The sequence below is a fragment of the Narcine bancroftii genome, chromosome 7, assembly GCF_036971445.1.
Source record: "Narcine bancroftii isolate sNarBan1 chromosome 7, sNarBan1.hap1, whole genome shotgun sequence".
Lineage (NCBI taxonomy): Eukaryota > Metazoa > Chordata > Chondrichthyes > Torpediniformes > Narcinidae > Narcine > Narcine bancroftii.
In genome coordinates this window covers 2,281,057-2,296,469 of record NC_091475.1, presented here as the reverse complement: position 1 = coordinate 2,296,469, position 15,413 = coordinate 2,281,057, and the positions used below count along the sequence as shown (strand labels likewise).

The window sequence follows — 15,413 nt, the reverse complement described above, 5'->3', positions numbered from 1 at the left end:
CATCTTTGTAAATTAAGCTCCATTTGATCTTTCCATGAAACAGCTATACATTTTCTTGCCACACCTAAAGCTAATCACAAGAACGCCTTTTCAAATTTATCCAACTTATTAAGCAAAGCCATTTCAGTGACTTCCCCAATTAAAAAGATCTTTGGGTCTAGAGAAAATTTTATTTTCAGGATTTCTTGCAAACAGTCTCTTAATCTAGCCCAAAAACCCTTAACTTTCTCACAAGATCAAACTGAATGCAAAAATGTACCTTTTTGCTCATTACATCGAAAACACACATCTGAAGCACTCAGTTTATATCTTTTCAAATGTTCTGGAGTTAAATATAATTGGTGCATAAAATTATAAGTTACCAATCTATACCTAACATTGATTAATTTGTCATAGTATCTCTATGAATCTTCTTCCAACAATCCATGTCAAATTGAACTCCCAAAACTTTCTCCCATTTAAGCCTCAATTTATGCAATTCAATCTTAGGCATTTTTTGTTGCAGCAATTTATACATTTCTGAAATAAACCCTTTCTTTCCTCCATCTTGGATCAAATCTTCAAATGTCGTTTCTTTAGGCAAATCTAAATGTCTCCCTAAACAATCATACAACATAGACTTAAGTTGATAATAACAAAAAAGAGTTCTAGCAGGGATTTGGTATTTTTCCTTCATCCCGTCAGATGTTAAAACATTCAATGATAAGACTGGTCCATAAGACCCTGGGTTTAATGGATTTTTATCTTTTTTTAAGAATCACCATAATAATTGCTTGAGAAAATGATTCTGGAACTGATTGTGTATCCGATACTTGTTGAAGAACCTCCTCAAATACTGGGAAAACTAAACTTTGAAACTTTTTTATAAAATTCTACTATAAACCCATCTTCCCCTGGAGATTTACCATTTGGCATAGAGTTTAAAGCTGATCTATTTTCTCTCAAACCAATTGGCCTCTCCAACTGATCCCTACTCCAGTCATTTAATCTTGGCAACTGCAGTCTACTTAAAAACTCCTCTATTTTGCTCTCATCATGTCTTATATAATAGGTATACAATTTCCTTTAAAATTCCAAAGTAAAAATAAATTATTAAGAATTAAAATTGCGACCCCTCTCACTTTTGAATTGAAAGAAGAATAAATTACTTGACCTAACCAATTCCTTTGTAATTTTTGGTGTTTACTATCCATTAAATGTGTTTCTTGCAAAAAAGCAACATCTACTTTAAATTTCTTTATATAACACTTTCTTACACTTAATTGTATTATTGAGCCCCTTCACATTAAATGTAGCAAATTTTAGATTAGCCATCCAATTTATCCTCTCCATAGTCTATACAGTTGGATCTCCACCCCAACATGTCAAAACAAATCACCCCCTTAAAGAAAGAGAAAGAAAAAAACATATTTATATATATTTAGAAAAAACCCTACTCCCTCTTAACCCCCCCCCAAATGACAAATACTAACTCCCCCAAAAACATGGGTAGTGGCCCAAGCCACTAAGCGAGTGATGAGTTCGGCCGAGTTACAATGTTTTCACATTCCCCCACAAATATATTTATCACAACTTTAAAATTCACATTTCAAGTATGGTAAGTTTCCTCCAATTCTTTGTTCTTCTTCTTCCCCTTCAAAGACTCCTCTCCACTTCCATTCTTTCTCATTTGAGGTGGGGAAGACCTTTTCCTATTTTGATATCTCAGGCAACGAATCAAGACCGATCAGGGTTGCTGACCAGGCTTTGGTTTATGTCCTAAAGCTCTATGTACTCTGTCCAATTCCGAGCCTTTTGAAAACATTTCAGCGCCCAACATCTTTGGTATCCATTCACGAAAAAATTTCACTGGATATGATCCTTCAAACTATCTTCACATTATTCCTACGGCTCTGATTCTCCAGGGTATCAATTTTTTTCAATAAATCTTCCTTATCAACTCTCCATTCTTTATCATCCATTTTCTTCACCTTTTCTTGCACTTTATCCACCACCTTTGCAGTTTCACCAATTCTGCCTTAAGTATCATCTCTAATATTAGCCAGTTGTTGATTAACAGAGTTAAAACCCACTGACGTGTTGTAACATAACTTGAAATTGTCCATCAAAATATTCTTTGTATTCAGTAAAAGGCCTACCCTGACCAGTCTTAAGTCCTTCAGGCTCTTCTTCTGGGTCACTGATCAGCTCTTCTCCAGAGCTGTGTCCTCTCCCCCTTCTGCTGTCTCTTTCAGTCTTCTCAGCTCCCCTCTCCCCCTCCCCTTGTGTATGTGGCCTACTCTCAGTCAATCCAGACTCGCTGGATCGACGAGTAGCAGCCCCCCCGGGGTTAAAAATTCTTGGTATTGTGCACATGCACCGTCTCGTCGGCTTTGGGAGGGGAGCTCCGGATGTCATCTTTCCTGGGGCTCCTCAGCACAAGCGGCAGTGCTGCCGACAACACTGCTGGCAGTCGTCACTGTCCCCGGGTGGAAGGACTAATTGAGGTTGCAGGCTCCACTTCCAAGGTAGGCCGAACATCTTCCAAACTTGCTGCTGGTCTAGAAGTCGTTTTTTTCATAGTTTGATCTATAGTTTTCTTTATAGTTGTAACTGATTGCTTATTAAATCACAATGTAATTACTTTAATGTAGTTTTAGGTCACTCCAACACGGGCTTTTATTCAAACCTGCTGGGAGAGATATTTCAACATGTCTCTCTTCTACGTCATCACGCCACGCCCCCCACAAATATTGGCTTCTTGGTGTTAATATTTCAGAGAAGGTCAACTTAATTCTATTAATACCTGCATGGGACCATTGTCCTTGAGTTTGAATATTGTGCTTTTTAAATTTGTAGTTAAAGTCAAATTATAGCTGCAACACTACTGCCATCTTGAGGGTACCAAGAAGTCTCTTACAATTTAGCTGAAAGTTATTGTTAAGGTAAAAAAATACATTGAACATTCTCTGACTTTCTAACAGTATTCCTTTCAAGATGTATCTGCAAAATTCAAATTATTTGGTCCTATGAATACTGCATAGCCTGCTGAGTTTCTCCAACACAATTGTGTATTGCACTTGACCATCTGCACTTTCTTGTTTAAGTGGTCTATCAGCTTGGCTATTTTTAGGATACTGATGTGTTTTGTCTACATTACAATAGTTCCTCCAAATGAAAAAAAAACATTATTTACAATGCTTCAATATACCAAAGCACTACAAAATACTGTGTGGTGAGATGTAATTCCACCACTAGGTCATCAGGGGTCATCCCGGTGACCTTGTATATAAAGCAGTCCAGAGCTACAGTCTAGCCTTCCAGGTTTGTCTTGCAGAGAGACAAGACCTCTTAGTGTCCATATTAGTTTATTCAAGCTGTCTTATACTCACACTACTGGTGTGGTTATTGTCAGTACATACTGCCATTGAAAGTATGTCATTTATTGATGTCAGAAATCTCGGCATTTTTGGGCATCATTTATGTTTTGTTGATCAGTTGAGTATTCAATGTGAAGTACTAGCTGATGACGCTGAAATTCTTGGATTTGTTGTCGTAAAGATGACTAAATGCTTAAAACTATTGGTTATACTAGATGTAAAATGAAGAGGGATTAGATTGGAAATGTTGCAATTAAGAGGTTTGGTCAACTGCTCTACACTGGTATTGGCAATCAAACTCTTTTGTTTCCAATACTGGTACACAAAAGTGCTGGAGAAAATCAGCAGGTCATGCAGCATCCTTAGGAATGTAAAATCCTTGAACTGCAAACTGGCCGACCCGGTTACTCCTATGACATCAGCCCTTAGCGCTGGTGTCACAGGGGAAACCCTGGCTGAAGTGTCTGCAGTGATCAGGGGGAGTGAGGTCGCTGCCATGGGGGGGTCAATGTTGCGGGGGAGGTGGGGGGAGGGGGTGCTGCAATCAGCAGGAGAAGGGTTGATTGCTGTTGGGGGGGGGAGGGGTTTGGCTGCCATTGGGGATGGAGAGAAGAGGGGTTGGCTACCAGTGGTGGGGGAGAGGAGAGGGGTCGCTGCTGCAAGGGCAGAGGGGTCAGCTGCCGCAGGGTGGAGGGGGAGGGAGGGAGACTGACAGCTGGTGGGGGGGGGGGGGGGGACAGGGGAGACTAGTTTGGGTGACGCGTCATCGCGGGGGGGGGGGGGGAGGATCCCCCTTAAATCGCTGGATTGGTGATTTACTGGGGCTATCTCCCTCAGAGTTTAGGGTGCATCTTTGCCTCACTAATCTCACCTGGGTCCCAAGAGGGCTGGTGATGAGAACATAGCACACTACAGGTCCTTCGGCCCCTCTATATTCCTTAAAGAAGGTACTAAACCCTCTCCAGCCCGTCACCTTCTGGAATAATGGAACCGTTACGACATCAAGGGCATTGCTTGCCCTGGCAAACTTCTGCAGCGTTGGGTGTCTGTGCTCGGGGCTGAGAGAGTGTCCGGGCGGCACGAGGCGCCGGGGACGTTTATAGCGGCGGACCGGGTTCCGGTTCCGGGTCCCACTTCCGGTTCCGGCTTGTCCGTCGCCCATGGCGGGCAGTTTGAAGTTGTCCAAGTGGGTAACGTCAGACGCTGCAGCGCCACAGGCTGAGGGTAACGGGCAATATAAGGGGCAAGCGTTCGAGGAGTTCGCGTCTGTTCATGGGAATCAGGGGAACAGTTGGGGAGAACCGATGTGCGGGGTTTCGTTGAATTCAAAGCCATTCAATGTCGTTTAACCAGAAGGAACATTGAAACGTGACGAGGTAACAACTGAAAACGATCCAGAGATTGGCTTCAAAATGTTGCATTAAATAAGGTGTGAACCTGAGGATGAAATGCGGAAAAATGACGAATGAAGAGGCCGCCCCAGCCATCAAACCCCAGAAAAGATATATGGGCCAACGTCGGGTATCTGACAGGAAGCCAAGGTAACACGCGCCCAGGCTTCGTGGGAATGTGGTCGGGCACAGGCCAATCAATTGCCAATTAATAAGATCAACAAGAAGCTGCAAAACGAGAGCAACACACAAAGAAAGACCTGAGGAACGAGCTGTATCCACAGAAGGCAATAAGCAAGTGGATGATTTGGGTCTGTTCGGTCCCTGCTCTTCTTTGTCAGGACTTTTCGGCCCTAAATGTCGACTTTCCATTGTTTTCTATGGATGCTGCCCGCCCTGCACTTCCTTTGTGTGGCCAAGGATGAACTGGTTGTGTGTGAAGTTGTACATAAGTAACATAAACTCAGCATTTTAGGGAATGACATGCTTTCTTGCTAAATTATACGAAAAGAACCCTTCCCTCACCCACCCCCCATTCACACAACTACCTAATACATTACCAAATATTTCAAACTGACTTCGAGGCCATTTGATGATGTACTTTCTGGATTATTAGTCAAGACCTTTTGAGTTATTAGTCCAATTGCTATTTCATCTTCACTGGATGATATTTTGTATAAATCACAAGATATTTGCATATGTGATCATTAAGATAACTTTGCATAATTTTTTTGACATTTTGAATTCCTATTCCTTCCTTATAAATATATTACAAAAATCATAACCCAACAAGAAGTAAGCCTGCAGACACCTTGGTGAAGTAAAAACACAATGCTGGAGAAACTCGGCAGGTCAAGCAGTTTCCTTATCGTCAACTTCTCTGGTTTCTGCTAATCAGCTCTCCTTTTGCCCTCCCTTCCCTTCCCCCTTGTCTTCTTTCCCTCAGCTCTCCACCTCCTTCCCTCTCTATTCACCCAGTCATTCCTCCTCCCCTTGCTGCTATGCTCTCCCTCCCGTTTCCACCTATTACCTCCTGACTTTGCAACCATGTTCCTCCTCCCCTTACCTTTTTTATTCAAGTCCCTAGCAACATTTTTCCATACCTTGATTAAGCCTGAAACATTGGTTATGTATTTTTATCTTTGCTATATAAAGGACACTGTTTGGCCTGCTGAGTTTCTCCAGCACGGTGTTCCTACTTAACCCAAGCAAACATGCTTACCAGAAGGTGCACTCTTACAAAGGAGCGGTATGCCAATCAGAAATACACTTTTCCATATATGCTGGTGTAAAGGACGAACCAAACTTTAAAATGTCACCATAGGATCGGGGTTGTCTTGTACGCCAGGTCTAATATCTGAACTTTAGCAGAGAAGTCTTAACACCATCTGTCATCTTCCCGTTGGTTCTGATGCAATCTTGAGCATGACCTGTTAGTTATGCGTGAACTCAGCACTCTCCTACTGGGCGCATCTGCTGGTGTATAGGACGAACCAAACTTTAAAATGTCACCATAGGATCGGGGTTGTCTTGTATCCCAGGTCTAATATCTGAACCTTAGCAGAGAAGTCTTAACATCATCTGTCATCTTCCCATTGGTTCTGATACAATCTTGCGCATGACCTATTAGTTATGTGTGAACTCAGCACTCTCCTATTGGGCGCATCTGCCCAGTTCGACTGTTGTTGGCTCCGTAATAGCTTTAAACGATCTGTTACAGGAGCTGAGGGAGGTTTATTTTAAAATATGCCAATAAAATTAAAATCTATTCTGGGTAATTTGGTATTAAAATATTGTGTTTTGCTTTTAACAGCATCCACTGGTTGGCGGTAAGTGCCAGATTTGGGGATTACCTTGTACAATGGGTATTGCTTAAAACCTACATTTTAGGTGGAAATTCCTGGCTTGTCCTATACACAAGTCATCCTATACACCAGCATATACGGTATTTAATGCAAGGATAATGGGTAAGGCAGATGGTCTTCAAGATTGGACTAGAACATAGAAGTATGACAATGTAGCCATTGCAGACACTTTGTTAAAAGAAGGGTAGAACTTGCAGTTCATTGTTCTCAAGTTTACATGTTTCAGATGTGATAGAGAAGGATATATTAAAAAAAATGTGGAGACATTCTTAACTGATTAGGCAGAATACACTTTGAGGAATCATCCAGTGAGGCTGATTGATAGAACTCAGGAATAAAAAAGGTACAGTCACTTTGATGGGGCCATAGAGAAAAAGATATGTTGGCAGATCTTGGAACAATGTAAACAAAAAATGATGGCTGGTGTCACGGATAATTTTTAACTTCCCTAATATTGACTGAGACCCTCCTATTGACCAGAATGTAGATGTGGCAAAATTTGTTAGGTGCATGAGAAGGGTTTTTTGAAAGCTGTAGATAGTTCAATGAGGAAATGATGAAGATTAATGAGGTTAGGGCATCATGGCAGATTGGTCAGAAGATTAAGACACCTGGCAAGTTGGTAAATTGGATCCAAAATTGACGGTCATAAAAGATGGAGTATTGATGGAGGAATATTGACTGGAGGTTAACGTCCAGCAGTGTTCTGTACGATTCAGTGCTGGAAACTGTTGTTTGTTATATGTATAAATAATTTGGATGAAAATGTAACTGGTCTGAGGATAATGCAGGATTTAGATCAGATGGAAATTTGTGTGTTGAAATGGTAAATAGTGTTTGATTTGGACAAATCTGAAGTGATGTGCATTGTGAGGTCAAATGAAAGAAGAAAGGATGCAGAAAGTAGCGGGACCTTGGGGTTCAAGTCTATTGGTCCCTTAAAGTCGCAACACATGATAGTGTGATAAAGATATGTGCACCTTCAAGAGCAATTATATAATATAACCATATAACAATTACAGCTCAGAAATAGGCCAGCTCACTGTTCACACCACCAATTTAGTATTATCTGCATATTTACTAATCCAATTTACCACCCTATTATCCAGATCATTAATATATATGACAAACAACAATGGATCCCTAAAGCACTCTATAGGCCTTCAAGTTGACAAACAGTTTTCCACCACTCTGGCATATCCCATCCAACCATTGTTGAATCCATTTCACTACTTCAACATTAATACCTAATGATTGAACCTTTCTAACTAACCTTTTATGCAGAATCTTGTCAAAGGCCTTACTAAAGTCCATAAAGACAACATCCACAGCCTTCCCTTCATCAACCTTCTTTGTAACCCCCTCAAAAAATTCGATAAAATTTGTTAAACATGATCTAGCACACACAAAACCATGTTGACTACTCCTGATCAGTCCCTGGTTATCCAAATAATTGTTAATTCATCCCTAAGAACATTCTCCATTAATTACTCATTTTACTTTTAGAGCCTTTTTTAAACAGTGGAACAACATGAGCTACCCTCCAATCCTCCGGCATCTCACCCATGGCTAGTGACATTTAAAATATTTCTGTCAGAGCCTCTGCTATTTCTACACTAACTTCCCTTAAGGTCCTAGGGAATATCTTGTCAGGACCTGGAGATTTATCCACCTTGATTCTCTTTAAAATAGCCAGAACTACCTCCTCATTAATCTATATATTTTCATTGATCTCACTACTAGTTTTCCTTACTTCATCTGAGTCAATATTCCTTTCCTTTGTGAATACAGAAGAAAAACTATAATTTAAAATTTCCCCCCTCTCTTCTGACTCCTCACGTAGCATATCTCTCTGATCCTCAAGGGGCCCAATTTTATTCTTCACTATTCTTTTACTTTTAATGTACCTGTAGAAACCCTTTGGATTTTTTTTCATTTACCTTGCCTGCCAAAGCAGCCTCATATCTCCTTTTAGCCTTTTTAATTTATTTCTTAAGATCTTTTTTGTACACTTCATATTCCTCAAGCACCTCAATATTTATTGTACACATCTCTCTTCCTCTGAATAAATTTCCCAATATCCCTTGAAAACCTATTTACTAATCTTTCCTTTAGTCTTCACAGAGACATACCGATTCTGTACTCTCATAATTTTTCCTTTGAATCTCCTCCATTTACCTATTGCATTCTTCTCAGAAAATAAATTTTCCCAATACACATCTTCTAAATCCTTTCACATGTCCTCAAAATTGGCCTTGTTCCTATCAAGAATCTCAACCTTAAGTCCATACCTTTCCTTCTCCATTATTATCCTAAAACTAACAGTATTATGATCACTAGACCCAATGTGTTCCCCAACACAAACCTCTGTCACCTGACCTATCTCATTCCCTAATAGGAGATCCAATATGGCCCCCTCTATAGTCGGTTCTTCCATGTATTGATTTAGAAAACTTTCCTGAACACATTTGACAAACACCAACCCATCCAGCTCTTTTGGGCGTCCCAGCCAATATGTGGAAAGTTAAAATCTGCAATCACCACCTTATGTTTATGACACATATATGCTATCTCCTTACAAATTTGCTCCTCTAATTCCCTCTGCCCATTAGGGGGTCTATAATACAGGGGTTAGTGTTTTCATGCCTTTTTCCTTCCTCCCTCCCAAATGGCCTCACTGGATGAGCCTTCCAATTTATCCTGCCATAGGACCGCTGTAATGTTTTCTCTAACAAGCAATGCTTCACCTTTTATCCCCCTTGTTCTATCATACCTAAACAGAGGAATCCTGGAATATTTAGCTGCCAATCATCCCCTCCTGCAACCAAGTTTCACTAATGGCTACAATATCATATTTCAATGTGTCAATCCACGCTCTAAGCATCTGGCTTTCTTGCTGTTCCTTGCATTGAAATATATACACTTGAGAGAATGTCCCCCACATCCACTCCTTTGATTACCATCTACTTTTACTACCCCCCTCTCTTTCATTAATTTTACCCATCTGATTCCTCTCTCCCTTCAAATCTAGTTGTCCTTCTACCCTAATCTCCATACTCCCACCCCCCCTGCCAAACTGGTTTAAACCCTTCCCAACAGATCTAGCAAACCTTCCTGCCAGGATATTGGTTCCCCTCCAGTTCAGGTGCAGCCCATCCTTTTTGTAGAGGTCAGACCTTCCCCAGAAGGGTTCCCAATGATCCCCAAATTGAACCCCTGTCCCCTGCACCAACACTTTAGCCACACATTCGTCCGCCACATCTTCCTATTCCTACGCTCTCTAGCGCGTGGCACAGGCAGCAATCCCGAGATTACCACCCTTGAGGTCCTGCTTTTTATCCTCTTCCCCAGCTCCCTATAATCTTCCTTCCAGACCTCAATCTATGTCATTGGACTCCATGTGGATCACAGCACATGGCTGCTTGCCCCTCCCCCTCCAGAATGCTGTGTACTCGATTGGAGACATCCCTGACCCTGGCACCAGGGAGGCTTTCATACCAACTGGGAGTCCCAATCTCGTCCTGCAAACCTCCTTTCCACTTGTCTAACCAATGAGTCCCCAATCACTATTGCTCTCCTCTTCTCCTCCCTTCCCTCCTGAGCCAGGGGACTAGCCTCTGCACTGGAAATATGACCACTGCTACAATATGTCCACGTTATGAATGTAATTAAAAGAAAATTGAATCAGCAATGATGATGTTCATGTTATTTGAAGGAGTGCAGATGATGTACCACTCATTTAGATCTTAATACAGGTCGTATTGTAACCTTAACCCTAATGTGCTTCCAGTTTTATCCCATTAGCACTTGCTACAGTTTCTCAAGTGGATTTTAAAATTAAAGGAAGAGTCTTGTCCATGAATGAGCAGGTGATGTTCATTGGGATTCTGCATTTTGCCCTGATGATGAATGAATCTTTAAGTCCTTGTTAATGGGTTGGTGCAATCATTAATTAGTGATTTTTGTGTGACCTTTTTTCCTCTATACAAGCAGTATGATGGTTTCACATTCCCCAACCCTTCGACGATCAAGTCGCTTACTGCAGCAAAACCCCATGGAAGATTCCAGAGGCAAGGAAAATCAAGCTAATGGGACCTGCCCTAAGGTGGGTTTTACTACAAGGATGACTGAAGAGCATTTAACTGATTTTAGATAGAGCTGAAAAAAAAATTCCTTTGTTGTCAGTTTGTAGATCATAGCCTAATCTATCAATTTTATAGTGGTTAATCCTGTATGTTCTATCAGGTAGCAGTAGTTCGCTAAGCTTAATATGAAATGTGCAAAAGGAAACTTAAGGCTTTAAAGAAAAGTGAATGTGCAGTTAGGCAGGAGTATACCAATATAGTGACTTCCGATTTTTTTTCTTCTAAGATCTCTCAAATGAATTGTACATATATTTGATGTTTAATGTCTCATGGTAAAAATATGTCAACTAATGTTTGTAAAGCTCCTCGTGCATGTCAATGCATAGAAACTGGACAATTTAATAATTGTACAAATAAACAACTAGATTTCAGGGAATACCAATAAAAAGAGAACTGATTTCAAATTCTGACGAGATTCCAAGGTCATTCAATGCATAAATTTCAAAGAGTTATGCGTACGGTTAAACCATCAGTACTCTTGCTAGTACACATAGAAATATTTTGCATTTCTAGTCAGGGAAATATTTGGATCAGGCCTTAAAGTAAATCCCTGAGCACAGGAGATTTACTCACAGAATGAAGAATAAAGCAATGCCTTTGTATATTTCTTTTATTCAGGTTTCTTCTAAGGTAGATTCAGTCATTGCGAATTGTGGTTTCATGTCTGACTCATCGTTATCACTGGATGATGAACTTGAGAAAAGTTGGAGTGGTGGAATTCTGAAAGAAGATGCTTTAAAGGTCGTATATTTGAACAGCTGTAAAGCAGCTTCCAATTCTAACGGAAATGTGTCAGAAGGAGTAAAGCAAGGTGAACTTTTAAATGCTGACAAGAAGAGGTCAAAATTAAGTTCTGAAGCAAGAGAATGTTATAATAGCAGTTTGCGCCAAACATCGTTGCAGAACAGAGCACCTACTGTACGGACAAATACTTTGTCAGAAATAACACGTGCTACCTGTGACTTGATCAATAACCCTTTGCTGAATGACTCTAAGGAAGTGGACAGAAGTTCTGTGGAGGACCATAGATCTGTGGGTATCTGTGTTTCAAAGACTGGTGAAAGAACATTACTTCCGGTCAGCAGACACAAGAGGGAAAGGCCCTCATCTATTAACAGTCCAGATTCATGTACCTCAGCCTATCCTACTGCGAAGAAAATTATGATTTCTCCTGGGTGTTCATTAGCATTTAATGAAGCCCCACAGAAGTTTCGAAAAGTAAAACCTGTGTTTAAAAGGCAGGCTCAAAACTTGCACAAGCTGGATATGAGTTTAAACACTTCGAGGAGATGCATCACGCTTAGCCCCAACCACCAGAAGTTGTTGCAAGCGAAGAAACGTTCTGATTCTAACCGTTCCTTGCCAGTACTGACACCTCCTCCTGGCCTCAGTCAAAGTTTATTAGAAGGTAGCAAACTCAATGAGTCCTTGACAAAAACAGGTACAATCCATTTCATGTGAGCAAATGTTATCCTGTTTTCCAATAACTCTCATAGAAAATAACATTGCATGGTATTTTGGAAGTTAAACTGTAGACACCTTTTGCAGTTGCAGTGTACGATTACTTGCCTCTATTTCAGTCTTGGTCTGTTTGCTAAAGTTTGTACTTAAGATTCCATTAATTTCTTATTTTAGAGAGAATGTTGGAAGGAAGAAAAAGTTATGAATTTCTGTTTTTACATTCTATATGTTGCCCCATCAGTACAATTTTTCTCCATGTTCAATCCATAGACCCAGACATTCTATTCATGAACTTGAGTAACAGTTCTGTAACAATTAATGATTATGGATACAGGGAAAGTATGAGTGCAAATGTTACACAGCTTGATGAGTGTACAATTCACCTGGTTGGAATGTGCTCTATTGGTTTAGTCACTCCATCATTTGCAATATTTTCATTTTTTCTAGAGTTGAGCATTAAATCTAATAATTACAAAGTGCATGTGTTTTGTAGATCACCCATGGGTAATCTCTTTTAACTAATAATTGAACAGCAAAATTACTGCAATTATTCTTTTCAAACATTTCTGTCTGTAACGAGGGCAGTTTGCGCGACATTGTTGATATGCCTGATTAATGCCATGCAGAGGAACCTGCAGACTCAGCAGGGTTATTTTCATTTTATTTCAGATCAAGGAGAACAAAAGGAGATGCTGCTGCTATCGAATTGGGGCATACCCAAAGAGGTTCTGGAGAAGTATCGGAGCATGGGGGTTGTGAGCATTTTTGAATGGCAAGCTGAATGTCTTATGCAGCATCATGTTTTGGAGGGAAGAAACTTGGTCTATTCCGGTAGTTTTTCCATTTAAAATCAGTATTCTGGTGTGCAAAATCAGCCTGATAATACCACCTTGCACAAAGTATTGATGTCCTGCATTATTTTTATAGAAGAAAATATCTTGCAGGATAAAAAGATGACCTACCATATTCTACCTGGTCCATCAGAGAAATATTCTAGTCACACAAGATGGCCTTCAGCAGAAGTGGTGCTGTGCCTTCATTTGCTAATGCTTGAAGATGTGATGCAAGCGTTTCCGTTATCAAGATTCACTAGAATGAAAATTAGTTGGTTGTGTGATTTTTGTCACATCACATCAAAATTAAATTTATAATAGAAAACCTTCAAAGAAAATGTTACTGAAAGTATCATCCAGTAAAAAAAAAAGTACAATCTTAATTAGTTGGTCCTCCAGAAGTTTGACATTTTTGAAAGTGGATTAATATACAGGATTGGGCAAAGTATTATCAAGGGATATTGAAAGAAGCAGTGAAGGAAATTTCAGAATCTTGAATATCATTTTTTACTCATTGGATTCTGATGGACCTGTCAGTAAAGTACAGTTATTAGTTGTTTAGATGACATTACCATGGATGAGATAAAATTTCTTCTAAATGACAAAATGTCTTTCCATATTGAGAGGGTGTGGTAAAATAGATGTATAACTTGCCTGCTAAAATTTTGCAATGAGCTATAAAATTGTATAATTTAATTCTGGGAGTGAGGTAATTTTGCTGAACTTGATATATTTGGTTACTTTCCCAAAAAAAGTAATATTGAAATTTTCTGGCTGTAGGACTAATTGGTTTGATGAGTTGAATATATTTTTCTTGTCCTAGCTTTTCCATTTTCCTTTGAATGTTTCATTAAATAAAAACAGTTGCATACTGTATTTTCTACTAGCAGATGCCACATTATTCATGCACACATACACACTAGGTTTCATTCTCTTTTTCATTCTGGGCTTGTTTGAGTTTGGTTTCTAAGTTCAGTGTTTTCACCAGTCATCAAAACTTCTCTGTCACGCAATCTTAGTGTTCGGAATAAATTTGATCACGGAAACTCTTTATTCGGTAACTTTGGAATAAATGTTTAATATTTCTCTGTCACGCAATCTTAGTGTTCGGAATAAATTTGATCACGGAAATTATTTATATAGTAACTTTGGAATAAATGTTTAATATTTCTCTGTCACGCAATCTTAGTGTTCGGAATAAATTTGATCACGGAAACTCTTTATTCAATAACTTTGGAATAGATGTTTAATATTGAACAATATTGAACACTTGTTTAATAACTTCATTCATAGTATTTCTGCAATTACCCAGTGATTAAATTTTAGAATTAAAATTAAGAAAAAAGTTGGTTTATACAAGAACTATTGCTTTTTCCATTGGAACCCAACCAGTAAAATCTAGAGATATATATGTGACAATAATTCCTGGCGCAACTGCAACAGATTTCTTTGTGTTATAGCCCCGACTAGTGCTGGAAAGACACTTATTGCAGAATTGCTAATTCTAAAGAGAGCTCTGGAAAAGAAAAAGAAGGCACTGTTCATTTTGCCCTTTGTGTCTGTGGCAAAAGAAAAAATGTATTATCTGCAGGTGAGTGCAGATCCTGGTGATGTGACACATGTTTAAAAAATAATTTTAATCCAGTATGTGCATTTATGACCATTATTGGAGGTCAGCTGAAAAGCACAAATTGAAATTTAACAAGAGAATTCGTTGTAATGCTATATGGAAATGTTCATGTTTGCGCATCACGGATGGTTAGGGTAAGTAATGGCTGAGGCTGCAAAGAGGATATTAACAAATAAAGAAAGTTTGGACACCTTCGTGAAATCAACACCTTAAACTCTTAAATGAGTCAAATTGCAGGGGTGGGGGGCGGGGTTGTCTCCTTCTCAGTTGAAACAAAATGCTAGCACTGTTTCTTTACCCACAGTTGACCTGCTAAATATTTCCAGCATTTTCTGGTTTTTTTATTTTAAATTTCTGGAATCTTGTCTCCATATAGATTCCAGGTCAATAAAGTTAAAGGATTTGAAGGTATCCTTCAACTTTATTATCCTGAAATCTATTATGAGATGAATTGATGATCTACTAACACCGAGCATGGAGAATTCCAAAGATTTACAGCCTCTTACTGAACAAATTTGCCATCCCAGAAACCAGTCTGGTGAGTCCTCACTGCACTCCTTCTGTGGCATGTGGTTGTATATTTATTGTTTTTCTGCATACTAGTCTAATATTTTAACTTCAACAGCACTGTCGCCATTCTGGTTCTCCAAGAGCCGCAATTTCTTCATAATTCTTTCACACAATGAATCAAGGTCTATCATTTCTGAATATCCATTTCTTCCTGACATG

The 15,413-nt window shown here is 39.5% G+C and overlaps 1 protein-coding gene across 2 annotated transcripts in view; it reads left to right on the top strand.

The window, feature by feature from the left end:
- The first annotated feature begins 4,527 nt into the window (after window positions 1-4,527).
- The window catches only part of polq (polymerase (DNA directed), theta), a 55,694-nt gene continuing 44,808 nt past the window's right edge, over window positions 4,528-15,413 (top strand). Inside the window, exons 1-5 of one of the 2 annotated variants that reach the window (XM_069888467.1) lie at window positions 4,528-4,900; window positions 10,609-10,720; window positions 11,379-12,201; window positions 12,891-13,052; window positions 14,515-14,645. In XM_069888467.1, coding sequence (XP_069744568.1) covers window positions 4,803-4,900; window positions 10,609-10,720; window positions 11,379-12,201; window positions 12,891-13,052; window positions 14,515-14,645 — 1,326 coding nt within the window. In that variant the 5' untranslated portion in view covers window positions 4,528-4,802. Of the gene's footprint in view, window positions 4,901-10,605; window positions 10,721-11,378; window positions 12,202-12,890; window positions 13,053-14,514; window positions 14,646-15,413 lie in introns of both variants that reach the window. The other variant, XM_069888466.1, reaches the window with a different exon arrangement.